The sequence below is a fragment of the Helicoverpa zea genome, chromosome 30 (assembly GCF_022581195.2).
Source record: "Helicoverpa zea isolate HzStark_Cry1AcR chromosome 30, ilHelZeax1.1, whole genome shotgun sequence".
Lineage (NCBI taxonomy): Eukaryota > Metazoa > Arthropoda > Insecta > Lepidoptera > Noctuidae > Helicoverpa > Helicoverpa zea.
Window position 1 is genome coordinate 4,877,093 of NC_061481.1, and position 24,565 is coordinate 4,901,657.

Below are 24,565 nucleotides of genomic sequence, written 5' to 3' on the forward strand. Positions count from 1 at the left end.
ACAGGCAAGTTACTCCATGGTTACCTTTTTTTTTTTTTTTTTTTTTTTTTTTTTTTTTTTTTTTTTTTTTTTTAAATACATAGAATACATAATATGGTATTACAGTTTATATGTATTGATACATACAATAACAGCATGCGAAGGTCATGTAGAATCACAAACAAAAACATATGAGAATTAAATTACCATTAAAATGCTTCATGCTTCAAATTTTCATGTTTCACGAAAATGCATGAGTCAAATACCATTTATAAGAATAATTATTAAACATGATATGAATCTTTTAATGTACTTTGTAACTTATCTTGTAATAAGTATAAACATTCACATATTTTACATTAATTAATACTTTTATATGTACATATTTTGTCACCAGACAAATAGTCAAAGGAAAAATACAATTTTACTAGCTGGTAAAATTTTAATTTGGTTATTAATTAGATATTGTTATGTCCTATGGAGCAGGACCACCACATTTCTAAGCATTTTTATCTTGAACTTAATGTTCTAACTTATAATATGCTTTTTTAAAAAGTGTGGCTTTTTTATATATGAGTTTTAAACCTCATGTCATTCAGTTCCAGACTGTTGCCTGGTTGTCTGGTATTTTGTTATTACATTTACTTATTTATTTACATATACAACCTTACATCTACCCTTACAGGACGTGCCTAATGCGGCAGATGGGTTCTTATTAATTCTAAACTAAACTAAAAACACATAAATAACACATCACATCACATCACACAAATCAACACATAAAAACTTAACTAAATTCGTCACAATATCGTTTGTGATTTGTAGGATTATTAGCGATGCTAATACAACTGTTATTAACTTCATATATCATCATTGTCTGTTTTATCAGAATAGAACTATGTTATAATGATTTTATCCAAATAGCTTCTCTTATAGCTTCAAATAAGCATATATTCAGCTTCTGTTGAGGAACCGGCGACTATTTTGTTTCCGTGTATTCCACGAATTTGTACAATTATCAAACACTTTAATTATGTGATCTGTTGTACTTTTGCGGTCAATAACGTCGCCTCAACCGATCAGAATCTGCATACCCTGCCATCAGTTGTTTGTAATCACATTTCACATAGGTCAGCTTTAATTTAAGAGTTCCTTTTATGTATCTCAAAAGATGTTTTAACCACTTCCATAACTTCATTAATTTTACTTTGATACTGACTTATAATACCTATAGCAGCACAAATATTTGGTCATGTACTAAGCATTGCATGCGCATTGCGTACATAAGGCACTTCCATATAGATATCTTCCTTGAGAATGCCTTTCTAAACGGCGGTTTTTACATCCATAAGATGGGCATGTAAATCAAACTGATTTGCAAGAGTTAAAATAAATTGGAAAGATTATATTTGAGCTACTGGAGTCAACGTTTCGTTATAATCTTGTAAGCATTGTTGAGTGACACCACGAGCTACTAATCGGGCTTTATACCATGTAGGTTTACCCAACTCGTTATTTTTAATTGTACATACCCAATTTGAGCATTTTATGTTAAAATTTTTAGGTCTTGCTATGAGAGTCCCAAGTATTATTTCTATGATTAGACTCTATTTCACTTTTTGTGGTTTTCAACATATGTATACTAGAATCATCCCCACTAAAAATGTCACAATAGGTGCATGGTAGTGATTGAACAGTTGTGAGCGATAAGCAAAAATGGGTCATCAATCCTTTTATAATCTATTGGGGTACTTTGAGAATTATTTGTATTACGTCTCAGTTTGCTAGATGAAGGTCCAGCTTCTGAGCTATTATCAGGGGAATGATTATGTTTGTGTTTGTTGCCTATTAACTTTGCCGATTTATCGTCGTTATCGTGCTTGTTAATTTAGGCGGGAATTTGAACAGGTATTATAGAAATACAACTCATCAAATCATCATCATCATTGGCCACAGAGCATCTTGGACAGATGATTGTGGCAGTGCTTGTCTACGCGGTTATTAGTGCCGCAAGCACTTTCTTTCATCAAATCAACATCCCTCGCAATAGGGAATTGGTTATTTTCTGTATTAGGTAAATAGTTTGTAACCATTTTGGTCGTAACCAACTAATATGGCTTTAAATGACTTTTCGTCAAATTTCGAGGCTTTAGTTTTATCATGAACATGTTGAACCGAATCATCATCATTATTTTAAATGTCTTGAATGACTTATTTTCGGTTTCGTATTTTCGGTATTGATTGTGTCATGTTTCGTATGGTGTTTTATTATTGGCGAGCGCTTTTGTGGGTAGTCTATTTGTTAAATATGTATATTATTATAGCCTCATCCCAGAATATTTTATATAATTTCGCACTTGTAACCAATGGTCGAGCCATTTCGGTTAACGTACGATTCATACGCTCCTCGACACCATTTTGTTGTGGCTATTCGATACTGTTAAACAGTAAGTTATTCCTTACAAACACAATAATAATCTTTAAATTCATTAGAAAGATATTCTCGCCCACTATCGCAATATAAATTAGTTTACTTTATGGTTAAATAAGTTTTCACTTTTAGCAACAAAATCTTGAAAACATTTCAGCACTTCTGACTTAGCATACATCAAATATATATAACAGTGTAATATTACACTGTAATGTATAAAATTGTCTATAAAAGTAACAAAATAGTTCTTATTATCTACAGTACATGGTTTTTACCAAGTATGCAAGGTTCAAATAATTCATCAGCATTACCAAATTATCAAATAAAAACATTATTTTCATCAACTACATATTTGAACATAAAATTTTTCTGTTTATTTAAGTGAGTACTATGCCGTATTATTTATACTCTTTTACACAGTCTTGGTTATTCTCTTCAACTAAATTTAAATTACTCAGAGAATTATTACTGTTTAAAAGTAATACTAAAAACATTATCGATTGATGTTCTCACCTGTCATAAAACATTTATTATTTTTAACATAAATGTTGAAAAATTTACCGACATACCAGTCTTTTGGCATATTATAACGTACCTCCGGTGAATATAAAACGTCATCAATTGATCCTTGAATTTATGTTGTTACCTCGATTTACCCTTTACCAAAATCCAGGATTGAAACTCCTTTCCTAGCAACACCGATCTTCAATGGTGTGGATAATTCGACGTACGAGGTTAAAACCTTTTTACATTGTCAATCTTTTAATTTAATTTTATTTTATTTTTTGATTTGTCAATATGATATGTCATCATGATCTGTCACACCAGAATCTAAAAGAAAATAAACAGTATTAGCTATTTTCTACATAATTAGCAGACAATTAACATTATGAAATCATAAAAACGAAACCGCCCTGGTCATTGTTGCAGTATTCAATGTTATTGGCAGACTTTTGAAGTTCACCCATTGATTTATTTTGCTGCAGTCCCTTTAAGTAACGGCAGTCCTTTTTGAAATTATTCTGACGTCCGCAATGATCACAATACATTTTTGATATTATATGCATTGAATTTCCTGGTTGATAATTATTTTTATTCTTCTTCTTTCGTGTCGATGACATGTCTTATAGTGAGACTACACTTTGTCAGCCCAATATGCCGCCACAGCGAGAGCTCTAATTATTTTTATTTTGAGTGTGGGTCTCATTATTATTATACAATTCATGTTCGAGTAGGCGTAGTCTTCACAGAAACCATATTGAGTTGCTCATCACCTAGCAACGCAGAAATAACACCGTCATAAGATGTGATATTTTGTTCATTGTTAATGCAATTTTAATTTACACTCTTTCACTGAATTTAAAATTTTGTTGTATTACTTTTAACTACAGAAAACGGCCTGGGCCCATAACCTGTTGGATATGGGTGCAGGTGAGACAAAGAAAACACATGTATCCTGAACGACTGTTATATTTCGAATGTAAGAACGTACGATTAAAGTGAACATTGAATGATTGAATGTTTGACGAATGATTGAAGTAGGTATGCTTTATATAATCTTGGATATTTGTAAAGGAGGTATTATACGTACATCGTGCGTATATTCCAACACTAATATTTAAGAAGATAAATTTTGTTTCGTTATTTGTACTATAAATGCTCTGATATCCCTGAATGAACTGACTGATCGATTTGAAACATTATTTCACTGTTTTAAAGTTACACTATCCTTAGATGACATAGGGCTATATTTTATTCAGATACAGGAAGCAGTTCCTACAGGAAGCGGGTTAATAGTTTATTTGCTAGGCTGAATCAAACTATCCTATCAACTATTCTATATTTTTTATATCTTTCGAACCGGCTTCATACTATATTTTATGAAAATTTGTTCAACTGTTTCAATGACGAAAGCCTGCTAAGAAATATTATTTGTCAGATTATATTTCTTTTAGAAGTTATATAGCAGTTTTTGGTACCTACATCTGTTAACGTACATATTTATTTCTGTCTAATCTCCAGAAAAGTTAAACAACCAACGTTAATACCCAATGCTAAATTCTTGATTAGTCAAAATTACTTATACTTCACTCAATGAGAAAACAAAAAAACATAATATAAAGAAACTGTTTAACAAAAGTGTGCAACGCCATGTAAAAAAGATAGTCTTAGGCAATCGTAAAAATAGACCAATCCATTCAATAAAGAGTTTTTAATACATTATCAAAGTAACAGTCATTCTTCATTGTAAACAAAATAATAGTTACCGTTAACAATACAAAACATTCAAACGTATATAGAAATAGCTTTTACATACAAACATAGAAATGAAGCAAAAGACACCCTCGTAAAAATCATTACAAGACTTTTCTAACAAGTCCAAACACAGCTATGATACGATGTTCCATCATGAAGTTCCAGTTCATATCTTCCGGCTCCATCATCAGATCAGTTCGACAGTACCATATGATACAATGTTCATGACGCTGCGATCCTTGGAAGATGGTTAAATTAGTTACCTTAGATTCTACTACATAGTTACATACAGGTCGACCTATCAGCATGTTAAAAACGGTCCGTTTTATTCAGAAATTCCAGGTGGAATATTGGGAACGAGACGGATGCGAGAACACAACACACGCGCATTTTTGGTTAATATGTCACTTTTTAACATAGATAATCTTGGTAAATACCTACTTTCTGGGTTATTAGCTTCATATATTCATATTTTAGAAGCCACCTAGACCTTAATATTTTACTTGTGTCGCATATTTCAGCAAAAACATTTTCCTTGAAATTGACATAACTTGTGAAAGCGCCATCTATCGTCGAGCGCTAAAAACGTTAATCAAGTGTGTTTACGATGTCACAAAATTTCAAAATGGCATCTAGGGAGAAGGGAATTTCCGTCGTTTTTGAATAAAATATTAAGTCTTTAACAAAGTACTGGAGTTGGGCAGTTTTCTTTCGTATTTTTTTATAGCTGTTTAAAAGTTTTGGCTTTATTACATTGGAGTTTAATAGTTGACTGTTACAAATGTGTTTTTGTATTACAGTAGGTTTCGCGAGACGGAGCTTCGAAGTTTTTGTTTGATGGGTTCAATGAACTTTTGACAGACTGCTTTACTTATCTGCGCGTGTTTTGAAACATTTTATTGTCTTTGTAAATACAATTTATATCAAAGAGATTCTGAGAGAGGCATTGTGGGATGATGAGACACTGATTTCATGATTTACACCTTCTGTCAAATAACTTTTTATAGGAAATCATCAAATGACCCCTCCCGCTGTGGGTGCAGCGTGAGGGAGTGTCAGACTCTTACTGACTAAACCCCACCATGTTCTTTCTGCCCTTTATGTACCAGCGCCGCGGTAACTCAACCATTTGATGCCAGTTTTCCCTTTACTCATTTTGACAGTTTTATAAACACTAGTAGCCATTTTAATTTTTTGCTCTCGGCTCTAAATACTTTCTTTTTATAAGAAGACAAGCGTAAAGATAAAAGATAGCTTATATTTAAAGAAAAGATTTAGGGGAAACTTTTAATCTTTTTAACACTAATCGGCTCGAATGAGCCGGTTTTCCTTAACGCTTTTTTTTTAATAAAATTACATAATTAGAAATTGTCTTTGACTGAACGTCTCTAAGAAGAGTGTCTATGGAGTTTCTTGGCCGTTCTTCTCCATAAGTCCCACTTCTTATACCCGTGCACTTGACTATTGACGTTTCGTAAGAATCCGTAATAATTCTATATTATTATGAAATGAAAACATTTAATTTTGAAACTAATTGTGGGATATACATAGGTATATTTTTCAGAAGAGCTCGTGGCCAAGTATCAGCCGCGCGGGTCGATCGATCATAAGGTAAAGCAACGCTTGGCGCGGTCACCATCTTGTCATGACGAGTTCCTCCGTGTTTCGGATGGCACGTTAAACTGTAGGTCCCGGCTGTCATTTGAACATCTTTGGCAGTAATTCTGACAACCAGTCTTACAAAGAAGTATCGTGTTGCCCGAACAACTGGGTTGAGGCGGCCAGATAGGCAGTCGCTCCTTGTGGCACACTGGTACTCAGCTGCATCCGTTTAGACTGGAAGCCGACCCCAACATAGTTTGGAAAAAGGCTCGAGGGTTGATAGTCACCAATACTACAGAAGTCCGTAGACAGTTGAGTAAAGGTTTGACAGATAGGTTTTTTAAAGGGGAAAATAGAGTAAATTAGTATGAATGTGTGAGTACCTTGGACTGATAATCCATGCTGATTCCATGCATGGCCGGATCGACGCATATCCTCCCATCCTGGGTAAAAAACAACTGACATATTATACCAACTTGTAAATACACACTTATAGACAATTTACCCCACGAATGCGGGTGACCTTTACTTGTGTGTGTAAATGTACATCTACACTGTGTTTGTGCGAGTGCTTACTACATATTATATTCTCTTGTAGAATCATCGGCACGAATCTTGAGCGCTGACCTTCACCGGCGCAGAAGTGATTTATTAGCAAAGAACCAATCCCGAGTGACGGCTATGACGCGATGCGCTGCGGGCCAATCACCGCTTTAGCCCGCCCCCGCGCCTCACTTCATACCACAAAAGGGACCCAATAAATTACTTCTGCGCAGGTGAAGGTCAGCGCTCAAGATTCGTGCCCGTGATTATAAGTAGGTAGCTTCATAACTGTACATGTTTATTCTGTGGTCGAGTCATACAAACACAATGTGTAAGTACATTTACACACACAGGTAAGGCTCATGCGCATTCGTGAGATAAAATATCTGTGCTAAGTCTAAACATTCACTAGCTAGGACACAAATACCATGCTTCGGGATTGGGAACCTTATTGTAGTGTTAATAGAGTTCAATTTTCATTGTTATTATATAGGTTTCGTAATTAGGAGCTGTAAGATTTAAAGTTCAGTTCTCATTGTTTTAAATACTAGTTTTTGTAAGTGGTTTTATCCGTGTAGGTACCATGGTAACTATGCCACACCCCGGACAAAAAGTACCCCTAACTATTGCTGACTCTTTCTTTGCCAACAAGATAAAAAGTGACAGCAATAGATTTAATGAAGCCTTGACTTTAATGGAGCTTTGTGCAATTGACAGATAATCATTTATCTATACCAATATTATAAAGAGGAAATATTTTATGTTTGTTTGTACCCTAAAGGCGTCGAAACTTCTGAACCGATTCACATACTTATGCTGCAAGATGAAAATTTCCTTCACAGTTGGAAAGCTACACTCTTCTCGAGCAACATCGGCTATATTTTATCCCGGTACGGGCAGTAGTACTACCCGTGCCGATAAAGAATGGGATTAGAAATCGCGACAGCTGTATTTACCTCTCGCTCATACACTATAGCACATGAGCGAGAGTTGAATACAGCTGTCGCGATTTCCAATCCCATTCTTTATCGGCACGGGTTGTAAGTAAATACGCATCCGCGTAGCAAAAACTAGTCTTCGAAAATTAGGCTGTCTAATACTGAAAGAATTTCTCAAATAAGTATGACCACTAGTTTCAGAGATAAGCGCGTTGAAGTATCATCTGCCTAGCCTTTTCCCAACTAGGTATATTGGAGTCGGCTTCCAGTTTCATCGGATGCAGCTGAGTTCCAATGCTTTACATGGAGCGACTATCTGACCTCCTCAACCCAGTTACCCGGGCAACCCGATACCCCTTGGTTAGACTGGTGTCAGACTTACTGGCTTCTGACTACCCGTAACGACTGCCAAGGATGTTCAATGACAGCCGGGACCTACAGTTTAACGTGCCATCCGAAACACAGCCAATGGTGTCTAAGATATACTTAGAAAGTACATACAAACTTAGAAAAGTTGCATTGGTACTTGCCTGACCTGGGATCGAACCCTCGCCCTCATACTTGAGAGGTTGGTCCTTTACCCACTAGGCTACCACCCGGGCAACCCAATACCCCTCTCAAAATCTTCAGCTATATAATATTAGTACCTACAGCTGCGAAAAGTAGGGTCAGGCAAGTACCAATGCAACTTTTCTAAGTTTGTATATACTTTCTTAATATATCTTAGACACCAATGGCTGATGTAAAGGTGAAGGAATCATCTTGAGGAAACCTGGACTATAAAGTCTGAAATCAGCAACCCGCACTGAGCAAGCGTGGTGATTAATGCTCAATCCTTCTCCGTGTGAGAGGAGGCCACAGCCCAGCAGTGGGACGATAAAAAGGCTTAACAGTAACAGCTACCAAAAAAACTTCGATATCATACTCCAATCTTCAATTACATTCACCCAAAATTAAATTAATAACTTCTATACGTATTGTATAAAAGTATACATATATATAAAGAGTATACAAACAAAATATACAAATTGTGTGTCCTTTCCTTGAAGATAATTTCAATTAAATTGTCTTTCTGAAGCAAGTATTCGTAAGGGTCGGGCGGTGCAAGTTATAAGCTTAAAGCGATTTTATAAAAAAAGATATGCCGATTTTTATTTGACAGAATATAAAATGATATGTACTCAGTTACCTGGGCAACTCGATACTTTTTTATAGCTAGTTATCAGACTTTTCTAGATTCTAAATACTCATAACTACTGCCAGAATACTATGCTATACAAATGACAGCCTTTGCAACTATTGTAATATTTGCCACATAACTTTACAATTTTAATGTTTTTAATTCATGTACGATTGCAAAAGTCAGACAATGTTGTAATATTTATAATCTTGTTTTAAAAAGTTATGAATATAAGATATTATTTTTTTTTGCTGTTCAATGAAGGCGCTTCAATATGCTCCTGCATTATATTCTTTTCTAACATTCATATTCTTCCAAGAACAGACATTTCGATGGGCTTAAATTTAAACATTTGGGAACCATGGTTTCTTACGACAACCATTGAATTACATGGGTCCTATTCAAAACAGAGTACAGTTGTAATCCAAAACAATAGTTATTTGTTATACAAGAGTGCAAAGTTGCTTTTTAACCGCGGGCTCAATTTTGATGACCGAGCAAGCGAAGGATTCTAAAATTGAAACACGAGCGTAGCGAGTGTTTCAATAATTAGAATCCTGAGCGATAGCGAGGGAATCAAAAGAGCACAAGGTGAAAAATCTTTGCACTCGAGTGCAACACTTAACTTTTCATCCCACCTCATCGAGGAAATTTCTAAATGCAAAAAACAAAATGGCGCGCACATATGAGTATCAAATTAAAAAGTAGTACCTATTAAAGTTCATTTATTTGAAAACTCAGTTTAAAAATGAAACGAGGATAAAAATCTATGTAAAAACAATATTTAAATAAAAATTCTATGTAAAAACAATAAAAATTTCTTAATTAATTGAATAATTATTTTAAGCAGTATTTTATTTGTTTAATATGTATTTGTTTGAAAAGTCTTATCAAGATTGTCACAAATGGAGTATTGCACACGATGTTCTAAATTCAAATCACTTTGCCGCTCTAGAGGATAAAAACGGCTTTTGCGCTCAGATATCAAAGGGTAAAACTACTCTTTCCGAGATGGTGGGATGAAAAAAATATTATCTGAAATCGCTCCCCGCTCATGTCTTAAACCCCACAAACCGTTGGACCACGCCAGGACGTACATTTCAGTCGTATTTTTTTCTTAAAGCTTTTGTTTTTTTAATGTTTTGCTGGGAATCTTTTCTTTGACAAAGGCACACTGGATTTGTGCCTTTTCTCTTTTAAAAAGGCACAAAACACGGAGGAAGGAAATATAGTGGAGTGGTTATGAGGCAGGTAGGTCAGGCGCGTTCTTGTAGGTCAAATAACTTTGGACGGCGTAAACAAAATGATAAGTAACGAGGTTTAGGTTGTTTTATCTGTCAAAGATTTGTGTTGATTGATTTTAAATTAGTTTTAAAAAGATCATCATCCTCCGAGCCTTTTCCCAATCATGTTGGGGTCGGCTTCCAGTCTAACCGGATTCAGCTGAGTACCAGTGCTTTACAAGAAGCGACTGCCTATCTGACCTCCTCAACCCAGTTACCCGGGCAACCCGATACTCCTTGGTTAGACTGGTGTCATACTTACTGGCTTCTAACTACCCGTAACGACTGCCAAGGATGTTCAATGACAGCCGGGACCTACAGTTTAACGTGCCATCCGAAACACAGCCAATGGTGTCTAAGATATATTTAGAAAGTACATACAAACTTAGAAAAGTTGCATTGGTACTTGCCTGACCTGGGATCGAACCCGCGCCCTCATACTTGAGAGGTTGGTCCTTTACCCACTAGGCCACCACGACTTTTTGTTTTAAAAAGATGTGGGCTCGAAAGAAACGCCTTCTTTAAGGGTGGAGACAGTAACGTTCCTCATCCGCCGAACACCCGCAATTTGGCGACGCTACTTTCATCTGTATAGCCTTTTCCTAACTGTGTTGGGGTCGGCTTCCAGTGTTAACCGAATGCAGCTGAGAACTAGTGTTTTACAAAGAGCGAGTGCCTATCTCCACAACCCAGTTACCCGGGAAACCCAATATTTATTCGAAAAGGTTGCCAGTCTTTCTGGCTTCTAACTACCCGTAACGACGGCGAAAGATGTTCAAATGACAACCGGGAGTTGACCAGATTTCATCGTGCCTTCTGAAACGCGTTTCTTTCTTAGGAGATTTTCCACTGTGACATCTTTTTTTTATGGGAAATCATCAAATGACCTCTCCCGCTGAGGGTGCAGCGTGAGGGAGTGTCAGACTCTTACTGACTAAAACCCAACATGTTCCTTCTTAAGCCCTTTATGTACCAGCGCCGCGGTAACTTTTTCGAACAATCCCGCAGCCCTGGCGGGCCGTTATGACATCTCCGCTAGTCATTTTGTTCTCCATGTCACTCTCTTATATGAAGCTATTTAAGGCGCAGGCGCGAAAACGACGCGGCTTTTTTTCTTTGAAAATAGAAGGTGATTGTGTTTTGTTTTTTTGAAAATGCTTGTGTTAGTTTGTGTGTGTTTTTGTGTGTTTGTTGGCTAATTAGGGTGTTAGTTTCTGTGTCGTTGTTCGATACTAAGGGCTCGCGAAGGAATGGATGTGGGCTCAGAAAAATCAAGGCAATAAAAGTTTTTGAAAGACTATTGTGATACTATTGTGAACTACTAACCTCTCGAGTATGAGGGCACGGGTTCGATTCCAGGTCGGGCAAGTACCAATGCAACTTTTCTAAGTTTGTATGTACTTTCTATGTATATTTTAGACACCAATGACTGTGTTTCGGATGGCACGTTAAACTGTAGGTCTCCGCTGTCATTGAACGACCTTGGCAGTCGTTACGGGTAGTCAGGAGTCAGTAAGTCTGACACCAGTCTAACTAAGGGGTATTGGGTTGCCCGGGTAACTGGGTTGAGGTGGTCAGATAGGGCAGTCCCTCCTTGTAAAGCTCTGGTACTCAGCTTCATCCGGTTAGACTGGAAGCCGACCCCAACATAATTATGTAGTTGGGAAAAAGAAAGTCTTAACTATTAATTTATTAATTAAAAACCTCAGGCAAAGGTTAACTCGGCTCATATACTAAATTTAAACATATTACAAGGATATTAACCAAATATTTAACTATAATTATCCAAGATTTCCACACATTTCCAATTACTCAGGATCTCATTATATTACTATTAATAATTACTAGTATAATTAGCTTTAAGCAAATTAACGTATCTAATTTAATATTCAATTATATACAGAAATTATATTATTTTTGATCAAATAATAGCTCGGGTTAAATATCTTTGGGTATGATTTAAGCTGTCACCAATTTAATTCATTTTGTGTTTCTTAAATAATAGGGTTTGCCCTCAAAATAGTAGATTTGTCACCAAATGTAGTCACCAAACAATATAAAATCATTTCCACAATAAATTACCGAAAATCATGGAGATATGGGGTCAAGTACCAAATAAATGATTTTGTATGTATTATAATAGGTTTGTCCTAATAGTATTTAAGCAAACTAATTTAAAGAGATCACCAATAAATCATATATTATATCACTAGAAAATTTCATGAAGGTCTAAAAATGTAGGGTGGTCGTCATCATCATTTCAACCAAAAGAGTCTACTACTTAACTGGCCATGTGCCTCCCCCCAAGGGCTTTAGTTTCCACAGGTAGTATAAATATATTTAAATTAAATTTCTAGCTGAATAGTAAATAAAACAATTAATCAAAGTCAAAATAATCAATATTTATTGTTAAAAATCTCACTGCCCGCGCCCCGCATCGTATGATCGTACCTACAACCAACCTACAACCCATTCGTTGAGGCCCGAAAGCGCGCCAATTTGTCTCCCTTCCCTTCCTCTTCCCTTTGAACATATTTTTATTAAAATTATAAACTGATGTATTAAATTGGTAACGAATACATTATTTTAATAACTGAACGAAATAAAATGTAACTACTGTATTGGTGACAAAATAACAAATAAAAAGGAGTCGCAGTCAGGGATCGATTAATCGATTTATTTGGTGACAGATCTACCATTTTGAGCACCAAGCTATTATTTAAGTAATAAAACTATTATTATAAGAACGAAGTTTATATTCATGTAATGCACTACAATTTTATTGGTAATCCATCTCATATTTTACACATTATATTAACAATAATTTGCTAATTCATACCTGGGAACACTCTTTGTTTATCTGAGAACGAAAATATTTCGTGGCGATAGATCTATTTATTAGGTGATACAACTTGATGACAAATATAAATTTTGGTGACAAAAAATATAGTTCCCAATATCTTTGGGGCGCTGTAATTATCTACCCATATCTATACTAATACAATCGGAGAGCACTTAAATGTCGATCTCTCTCCAGTGGTGTCGGATTGTCGTCCCATCGCGCTATGAGAGTAAAGGAATAGTGAGTGCACCTGTGTCCAAGCAAATGTGCGTGCACTATAATATGACCTGCGCAGCTGGCTGATCTCTTTACATGAGAACAGCCGCCGTGGCCGATATTCAGCTAGGAGGAAATCATCATCATCAATATAACAAAAAGGAAAAGTTTTTTCTTTATTTATTTATTAAAGGCTCAGAAATTACTGAACCAATTTGAAATATTCTTTCACTGTTAAAAGCTACACTCTTCCCGAGTAACATAGGTTATATTTTATCCCGGTACGGGCAGTAGTTACCACGTGACGCGGATGAAATCGCGGGAAAACAGCTAGTTCTTATTAATATTATAAATACGAAAGTTACTCAGTCTGTATGTCACCCTTTCATGCCAAAACTACTATTGTTATTTGAGTGAATTTCCCGTATAAGTGTGATTACTTGTCACACCGATTTTCAGAAAGCACGTTGTATTATGGGTCTCGGCTGTCAATTTGAATATCTTTGGCAGTCGTTACGGGTAATCAGAAGACAGAAAGTCTGACAACTAGTAAGATTATCGGGTTGCCCGGGTAACTGGGTTGAGGAGGTCACATAGGCAGTCGCTCCATATAGCACACTGGTTCACTAAACAATAGCAATCTATATATAAACATACTTTTACATACATATAGATATTATTTATTTACGTCCCACTCCCGTACTCTGCAAATTGAATCCCGCACAATCGATATATGGAATCCCCTTAAATCGCTAGAGGGGCGCTCACTCCGGGATTGCAGCTTAAATCCCGGGCATCTCTATTATATGGAGTAGCTAGTAACGAGTTTAGATTTCAAAGGGGCTCGTGGCTACGTTTGTATTATGGAAAGGCATTTTTTTCGGCTTCATGTGTCTAGCCTTTTCCCAACTATGTTGGGGTCGGCTTCTAGACTAACCGGACGCAGCTGAGTTCCAGTGTGCCACATGAAGCGACTTCCTATCTGACCCAGTTAGCCAGGCAACCCGATAATCTTACTTGGTGTCAGACTTTCTGGCTTCTGACTTCCCGTAACGACTACCAAGGATGTTCAATGACAGCCGGGACCTACAGTTTAACGTGCCATCCGAAAAACAGTTATTGGTGTCTAAGATATACTTAGAAAGTACATACAAACTTACAAATAGCCGGGACCCACAATTAATAGTTAATTGTGCTTTCCGAAAAACTATTAAAAGTTACGCGAAAAAGGTTTTTATCATACACAGGGTGATTCCGCTCGCTCCCGTCACTTATACAGGGTGGTGGTAAAAGGATGGCTTAACGAACCGAGCGCCGGTTGATGTTATAATTTACATATTATACAGGGTGCTCTGAAATGGTTCTCTATTGATGCGAAATTATTTAAAATTCAGCTCGTTTTTGGATGCTGGGTTTTATTACGTAATACATACCTACTTATTGATATGTCTTTACTTGGTTTTGTTTTTTTCTTACAAGCCATTATCTCGCGGTTTCCGTGGGATAAAATATAGCCTATGTTACTCGGAAAGAGTGTAGCTTTCCAACAGTGGAAGAAATTTTCAATTCGGTTCAGTAGTCTCGGAGTATTCAGGGCACAAACAAGCAAACAAAAAAAAATGTTTTCTCTTTATTATATTAGTTGATAGGATATATTAGTCGTTACGGGTAGTCAGAAGCCAGTAAGTCTGACACCAGTCTAACCAAGGGGTATTGTGTTGCCCGGGTAACTGGGTTGAGGAGGTCAGATAGGGCAGTCGCTCCTTGTAAAGCACTGGTACTCAGCTACATCCGGTTAGACTGGAAGCCGACCCCAACATAGTTGGGAAAAAGGCTCGGAGGATGATGATATATTAGTTGATAAGAAAGAAAGAAATTGTATTGTTCTTATCTACTACATACTTCATTCTGTTTAACTTAAACCTTATCTAGACACACGGCAGTGTGTCCGCCAAGTTCGAGCGAAAAAGGCGACACACCGGCCGTGGGTTATATTACACGAACCATTTCGGGCCAAATTCGACCCCCCTGTAACTCAAAATCTATTTTATTTACGCATGTCAAATTTCTAGTATCTGTTGAGACCCCCTCACTTATCTAAAATACAAAATTTCATTAATATACCTATTGTAGGTCTTGAGATATTGACGTCAGAAAATCGCTATTTTTACTATACACTCACTGACTGACTCACTCATCAAAAACCTAGACCACTTCCAATGGTCGTATTGACTTGAAATTTGGCATGGAGGTAGGTCTTTATATCAAGGTAAAGGGAAAAATCTGAAAATGGCCAAGTGTGAGTCGGTTTCAAAATAATGAAGGTGTTTTATACCCGGTGTAAATTTATACCCCTAAGGAACTAAAACGAACTAAATTTATCTATATTTATATAATATATCTTCGAATGGTACAAAGGTTTGTATTTAGTCAAAGTAAAGTAAAAATCTGAAAACGGCCAAGTGTGAATCACTTTCGAAAATAACGAATGTGTAAACTTTGATCCACGAACATAATATATGATAACATGTCATGTCAGTCAGTTGGTAAATCTAGTCATAGTTAATCTAGTTCATTTCTTTGTAAGAAACATAATGCATATTAAAAAATCTAAAAGATAGTATAAATGAGACATTTCTTTAACTAACTTCATCATAAGAAAAAAATAAAATAAACAACCTTACAAAAATAAATGAAATCCCACCCAAAACAAAAATGTGAAAGACTGCCAAGTTCGATAATATGGGAATGCTTCGCCTATAAAAGAAGTGAGATCTGAATAAGTACCAAGTTCCATACACATACCTCAGTTAAAAATAGTTACTTTTTAATGATGATTACTTGGCAAGTTTTAATAGAAAATTAAATACTTGATTCATTGCGTTTAGTAGGTTTATAACAAGGTGTATGAAAACTTGCCAAGTAACATCATTAAAAAGTAACTATTTTTAACTGAGGTATGTGTATGGAACTTGGTACTTATTCAGATCTCACTTCTTTTATAGGCGAAGCATTCCCATATTATCGAACTTGGCAGTCTTTCACATTTTTGTTTTGGGTGGGATTTTGACGACCTCGATGGCGCAATGGTCACCATGCCGGACAGCCGAACCTGAGGTCCCGGGTTCGATTCCCGGTTCGGTCGACATTTGTGTGATGAGCATGCTTGTTGGCCGTGGTCTGGGTGTTACAATATGTATTTATAAATATGTATATGTATATGTAGCTACATGTAGTTTATCAGTTGTGTTAGCACCCATAACACAAGTTAATTAATAACTTACCATGGGGCTAACCGACCGTGTGTGAAAAGGTGTCCCGGCATTATTTATTATTTATTTATTTATATTTATTGACAAAACTTTTGAACATAACTATCAAAATAAAGCATAACTTAAACTTACAAAATTAACACAAGGAAACTACGTTCTGTAATAAACGCCCAAACTAAAGCATTAAAACGCTTTAAATAAACTATAGCCGAGGAAAATTACATGACTTCCAATTTCTGAGTTGGTTAAGATCCCCCGAAGTTACGACATAAAAAATTCACACTGTATATCTCTGAACAAAACCACACCTACATAGAAATACCAACCTTATCTCCTAAGCTTTAAAGACTAAATTCCTATGAACAGTGCAGTACAAAATTTTCAAGGGGTGGGTTTCGCTGAAGGAATTTGAGCTTTAAACCTATGCAGTGAAGGTGTAAATTTGAATGCAAGTTTACCGGATAGCAACCAGCAAAAGCACGGTGGATTTAATTTTCGGCACAGGTACATAATACCCTTTGGACGTGGTAAAGTAAGGATAATATTATAATTTTAGACTACCCTCACTTAAAAATTATTGGAGCGACTTTTCCTGATGATTTTGCAATCATTTTTGGGGGGTTTTCTAACCAACTTCAAAAAAAAGTAGCTCTTATTTACCTGTTTGTATGTACCTCTATGTTTGTGCGCGATTATGTCGTTTGCCTGAACCGATTTTCATGCGGTTTTCAGCATAGTATTTGTCAGATTTAGGCAACCCAATACCCCTTGGATAGACTGGCGTCAGACTTACTGGCTTCTGATTACCCGTAACGACTGTCAAGGATGTTCAATGCCAGCCGTGACCTTCTATTTTTAAAAGTATATACAAACTTAGAAAACTTGCATTGGTACTTGCCTGACCTGGAATCGAACACACTCATACTTGAGAGGTTGGTTCTTTACCCAATAGACCACCGCAATTTCCAGATCAGTTCGACAGTACCATATTATTGTATTGTCATCAGAACTACATACAGCTGACAATGTTCATGACGCTACGATCCTTGGAAGATGGTTAAATTAGTTACCTTAGATTCCATTACATAGTTACATACAGGTCAACCTAAAACTCATCATCCTCCGAGCCCTTTCCCAACTATGTTGGGGTCGGCTTCCAGTCTAACCGGATTCAGCTGAGTACCAATGCTTTACAAGAAGCGACTGCCTATCTGACCACCTCAACCCAGTTACCCGGGCAACCCAATACCCCTTGGTTAGACTGGTGTCAGACTTACTGGTCAACCTAATACTTGCGTTTTAAAAAACGGTGACTTTTTTAAACAGTCAAAACGCACTGGCTAGTAAATTAAACGACTATTACTTATGCATAAAGTTTAAATATTTAAAGAGCAATATTAATACCGGCTATTGTGAATAATGGAGAACAAAATGACTAGCGGAGATGTCATAACGCAAAATCTCCTGAGAAAGTACCGAAAACGTGCGGGGCGAGGGGGACGAGGAACGTTACTAGCTCCGCTCTTATACGCCTTCTTTGGACCCGACCATTTTTTGTAATACCAAAAATCGTTGACCGATGTCTCAAAGAAGTTAAACACCTCGTTAGTTCACTCGTAACTGATCGTTTTGATTATGCCTACGTACGAATTTGACCTAGAAGAAGGCGCCTGACCTACCTGCATTAAGGCATCTCTTTTTTTTGAGAAAAAATTCAAATGACCCATCCCGCTGTGGGTTAGCAGCGTGAGAGAGTGTCAGACTCTTACTGACTAAAACCCACCATGTTCCTTCTTAAGCCTTTTATGTACCAGCGCCGCGGTAACTGCCTCATTGGTCTAGCTGTCGCAAGTGCGGCTACTGAGCACGAGGTCTCGAGTTCGATTATCGAGTCGGGCTGAAATTGCTTTGTGGGTTTTAGAAGACTTTCATAAAGCAGCCCGAAGCCTGGAAGTTGGTGATTGATTCACCCGTGCATCGGAGAGCACGTAAATGTCGGTCCTGCGCCTAATCTCTCTCCGGTCGTGTCGGATTGCTGTCACATCGGGTTATGAGAGTGAAGGAATAGGGAGTGCACCTGTGTCCAAGCAAATGCTTGTGCACTATAATATGTCCTGCACAGTTGGCTGATTTCCTTACATGAGGACAGCCACCGTACCCGATAATGGGCTAGGAGGACATCAACTCGCGCGAACCGCGCGAACCCGCAGCCCCGGTGCATTTTGGTATCTCTGCTCATGTTCGCTTACTCCGTGGTATGGACCGATATTAATACGAACCGGCTATTGTGGCGTACATATGTGAATACATATGGATTTTAAAGCAGCTTATCGCAGCTTTCATTAAAAATTTCTTTTGTTTTTGTATAACGTTTCAATTTATGGGCGATCGCGATTTTTTTATAGACTAGCCGTTTTCATACGGTTTCGCCCGCGTCCAGTGGGTGCTCAACTATTCATTGTCTGGGTTATAATATAGCCTATGTTATTTGGGAAGAGTCTGGCTTTTCAAAAGTGAAAGAATAACACAACAATAAACGGTACAAACAAACAAACAAAAAACGTGGGAAAACAGCTTTTTAGTTCAGAAAGTTATAAAGACATCTTATATCTGTGATAATCGCTACGGTTCAAGTTCACTGATGACATAAACCATCATCATCATCCTCCGAGCCTTTTCCCAACTATGTTGGGGTCGGCTTCCAGTCTAACCAGATTCGGCTGAGTATCAGTGCCTTACAAGGAGCAACTGTCTATCTGATCCCCTCAACCCATTTACACGGGCAACCCAATACCCCTTGGTTAGGCTGGTGTCAGACTTACTGGCTTCTCAACCCAGCTGCCCGGGCGACCCCTTGTTTAGACTGGCGTCAGATTTACTACCCGTAACGACTGTCAAGGATGTTCAATGACAGCCGGGACAGTTTAACGTGTCATCCGAAACACAGTCATTGGTGTCTAAGATATACTTTTAAAGCACATACTTTATAACTTCAGGTCAGGCAAGTACCAACGAAACATCTATGTGAATGTTTAAACCTTACAATTATTTAACTAACTACACATCCCAAACATAGGCTTCTCTCATTAAAATCCACAAACATACACATATCCCGTCGCGGTTCGCTATCAGTATTGATTTTTGACCGGCGCGTGTCGGCCGTATTTTGTTTCAACGAATGACTGACAAATCTGTTTTGTGTTAAGCTTATTTATTTATTTAAATATGCAAAGGTATTTCTTATATTATGATTATTTAGTAAGTACTGTTGATTAGAGGTATTTTACTACATACTGAGGTTATTTTATTTTTTTATATGGTTCTGTGGATGGATATTAGGTACTGTTGATTATATTGTATTTAATTTATATTTAGTATTAATCACAATAGTATTTAGTATTAATCAGTGTTTAGGTGGTTAAACGCAAACAAATTAAAAGTAAATCTTTCAAAAAGAAAATTCATAAAATTTGGCACAAGTAAAAGTAAACAGCTTGATAACAAAGCTATTAAGATAAATATAGAAAATGACAAGATAGAAGAAGCTGAAAGTATAAAATTTTTAGGTATGATTTTGGATAGTCTTTGTAACTGGAAACAACATATAAATGAGGTTAGCGTCAAATTAAGAAAATTTGTCTACGCCCTTAGAAAGCTCCATACCATACCTGATCAAAAAACTGCAGAAATAGCATATAGAGGCTATGTGGAATCAATCCTAAGATATGGGCTAATAATATGGGGAAATTCGACTGATGTTAGCCAAGCCTTTATTGCGCAAAAAAAATGCTTGAGAGCTATCTGTGGAGTGAGCCCACTTGAATCTTGTAAACCTTTATTTAAGAAACTAAGCTTACTGACTTTGACTGGCATGTATATTCTTGAGGTATCAGTATTTGTAAAAAAATATAACGAATTTTTCAAATTCAAAGGGGATCATGTTACTAAATACAGACCAAGAGATCCTACCAAAATATTGATTCCTTTTTGCAGAACAACCCTACATAAAAAGAATGTTTACCACATGTGCATTACAATATTTAATAAATTACCTAAAAGCCTAAGAGAACTCCCCCTTAAATATTTCAAACGGAAGCTAAAGAATTGGCTGATACACAAGTGTTTTTATACGCTAGATGAATTTATGCAATGTAAAATTGATGAATATGATTATTTGTAAAACCAAAGGCTATGTAATAGCTATTGTATATTTATATTAATTAATATTAAGTAGATTTTAAGCAACTATAATTTGTATAATTAAAATACAAGAATATTAAAAAAATGTAATTATTATGTAAGTATAAATATTTGCATGCCAAGTTAGGCAGAATGTAGCTAGAACTTTTAACCATTGTAAAACCGAGTACCACCTATGTTTTAAGCAAATAAATGTTTCTTTCTTTCTATTATTATTGTAAAGTTTCATCAATACTGTTCAGCGAGATTTATGTGAAAGAATAACAAATATCTTTATTTTTTCCAACGTTATTTTTATTACCTAGTGTGAAAATGTTTTCACATATTTTAGTGTACATCTACTCAAAATTTCACCCAAATCTGTTCAGCCATCATCCCATAAAAGCCTAAAAATTAAAATGGACATTCATACTTATAATATAAGTAAGGATCACCTACTAACCAAAACAACATATATTATATTATATCTGTCAGTTACAGTTAACTCGGTCCTAACACGCAGGCACGCCCAGTTAAGTCACTTTCATAATTTTAACCAAATGGTTCATGTCTGGGTTTTGACAAAAAATGCTTAAGTAAAGTTTTTTTTTAGTGTCAGTTATCTTACTAAATATAATATAATACAAAATAAAAAATGTTTATTTCAGTACCAAAATGTTTACATTAGTTTATGATCGGAGCCTCCTTTTAAGCATAATGATGCCTGTGTTAGGAGGCTATAATATTAATATATTTTTGTTTTCTTAGCCCGTACTGTCCTACTGCTGGACAAAGGCCTCCCCATTTTGCCTCCACACCTCTCGATCTTTTGAGAACTCCCACCAATCAGGATTGTAGGCATCCAGGTCGTCCCGCCATCTCTTTCTACCTACTACTACTTGGGCCTACCCCGCCTGCGATGGCCATCCTGTGGTAGCCACTGGGTGTCAATGTTGGCCCATCTGTCAGGATAATAAAGAGGAAATATTTTTTTGTTTGTGGAATCGGTTCGGGCAAACGTGAGATACTCGCACACAAATCTTACTTCCTACTAATATTATAAATGTGAAGGTTTGTGAGAATGTATGGATGTATGTTTGTTATTCTTTCACGCAAAAACAGCTTGACCGATTTGGTTGAAATTTGGTATGTAGATAGGTGATACTCTGGATTAACACATAGGCTATTTTTCATCAACACACGGCGGATAAAACTAAGCGGGCGATAAGATAAAACTAAGAACTGAGAACCACCTCTTTAAACCGACTTCTAAAAACGAGGTTGTCAGATTGATCTATATGTATATAAGTTTGAGTGCGATTATCTGTCTCTGTTGACAATCTCTAAAATTGGTTAAGAACCCCAAAAAAAATCTCAAACTCCAAGATTACACTCACGGCCATGAAAAACGACCACCACACTACACACAAAAAAAAAAACATTAAAAATATGATAATAAGAATTAAAAACCGCCACACTGCCCTCGCCACACAATATAGGTCGCCGTTATAATTAGTTAAATTTACGATGCTACCGCACCCCTAGGAGGGGCGAGGGGGGGTGAGGTGGGGTCAGGGTGGGGTGTAAAGGGGTGATGGAGTCAACCTGCCTTGTAACATGGGCACAGTTATGAGTAGTGCTAGTTGAATTGTAGGGGAAAAAGGTGATGTATTGATGATACAATTTTCTGCGGGAAGGTGAGAAGTACTGAATTACCGTACCCACAGGGTAAAACGGGACCCTATTGTTTTCGCTCCTCTGTCCGTCCGTCCGTTTGTCACCAGGCTGTATCTCATGAACCGTGATAGTTAGAGAGTTGAAATTTTCACACATAATGTATTTCTGTTGCTGCTATGACAACAAAAATACAGAAAACTAGAATTAAATAAATATTTCGGGGGGCTCCCATACAACAAATGAGATGTTTTTGCTCATTTTCTAAATAATGGGACGGAATCCTTAGTGCACGATTCTGACTCACACTTGGCCGGTTTTTGAAAGAGTTTTTTATGGCATATCTTGCGGTAATCGGGTGAGCAGTCTGTTATATTCTTTATTAAGTTTAAGACTTTAAGTGAAAGAAGTTTTATTGTAATTGCTTGAGTAGTTTTGGCGTGAAAACAGGCCAGACAGTTACATTCGCATTTATAGTTTTAACGATTTAAAGTGTCTATAATTATTTGTTTTATGTTGTACAGTTGGAGAGTCTGTTTGCTTGAAAATCTCGAGAATTACTGGTCAGATTTGAAAAATGATTTCAGTTTTAGATAACCCATATCAAGACAGGTTATAGGCTTCTTTTTATCCTGGTTTGGAAAGTAGTTCCCTCAGGATGCTATGCAGATAGAAGCTAGCAATCTATGAAAATAAAAAAATGCAAATTCCTGAGATTAGCGCAGTTCAAATAAACAAACTCTCCAGATTTATAATATTATTACAGAAAAGGTTTATAATTTTAGGGATTAATATTACACTAAACTTATAATTACTAGCATACGATATTTTAATAGCGACATAAAAACTCGTATGAAGCTAATTAAGTGTGTATGTGATATCATAATAACGAGCATTTTATGACAAACTAGCTGTTTCTCGCGGTTTCTCCCGCGTCCCGTGGGAACTACTGCCCGTACCGGGATAAAATATAGCCTATGTTACTCGGGAAGAGTGTAGCGCCCCAACAGTGAAATATTTTTTAAATTCGGTTCTATAATTTTGGAGCTTTTATAGACTAAAAAACAAAAACATGGCACAGACTGGCTTTGTTTCGTGGTTTTACCAGCTTATAATTTCATCAGCGACTAATAGTAATGGTGTTCAGGCCGACTGTCGGCTTTGACGGCTGTTGTTTCTGAGGAAATCAGCCAGACAGGACATGTCATAGTGCACAAGTAGCGTCTACTAATAGTAGTCTGATAATATATCTGTGTAGTTCTGACAATTATTATGTACGTTTGTCCAGTTTTAGGCTGTATACTACTTGTGTAATAATTTAAATTGGTTCAGTAGTTTTGGCTGCGAACACGACATACGGACAGACGGAGTAAGGTTATTTCGCATTTACAGTATTTTCTAGTTAATTGCCTTTATACCCAGTTGCCGAAAGCAGGTCTCCCGGTAAGAAGATGTTACCATGGGAAATAGATATCTTATAGTTAAAAAATAATTAAAAATCTTCCTATTTCTCCCAAACAAAAATAATTCTTCATAGTTTTCTCAACAGGTAGGTAAATAAAATGATGTTGTCAAATAAATACATACAGATATATAAAGCTTTAACTTTGATTTATGACAAACTAAAATGCCTGATCGTTTTTACCTGAGCTATAAAAATATCATAAAAATTGCCTGTATCAGCTTTTTATGGCGAAATAAAGTGTTCGGACAAGCCTTGTTATTTTAACTGCTATCAAAATATAGATATAAGTATTTCGAGGTCTGTGTTTCGGAAGGCACCATAAACTGTAGGTCCCGGTTGTCATTTGAACATCTTTGGCAGTCGTTACGGGTAGTCAGGAGCCAGTAAGTCCGACAACCAGTCTTACCAAGGGGTATTGGGTTGCCCGGGTAACTGGATTAAGGAGGTCAGATAGGCAGTCGTTTCTTGTAAAGCACTGGTACTCAGCTGCATCCGGTTAGACTGGATTCCGACACCAATATAGTTGGGAAAAGGCTGGGCAGATGAGTCAGTTCTCACTATAGAAACATAATTAGATTACAATGTTCTTTCTTCACATTAAACTTCATTTACTTACTAAATAGCCTTTCTCCCCAAAATGTTGGTGATCAGATAAAAAAATCTTCCAGATAGAATACATAAATGCAACTTAAAAAATATTATGAA

At 36.5% G+C, this 24,565-nt stretch overlaps 1 protein-coding gene across 1 annotated transcript in view; it reads right to left on the reverse strand.

Moving 5' to 3' along the window:
• Positions 1-24,565, reverse strand: part of LOC124644673 (cytotoxic granule associated RNA binding protein TIA1) — a 55,986-nt gene that overhangs the window by 27,027 nt on the left and 4,394 nt on the right. Inside the window, exon 2 of the mRNA XM_047184176.1 lies at positions 6,652-6,711. Within this exon, the coding sequence (XP_047040132.1) occupies positions 6,652-6,711 (60 nt within the window). The remainder of the gene's footprint in view (positions 1-6,651; positions 6,712-24,565) is intronic.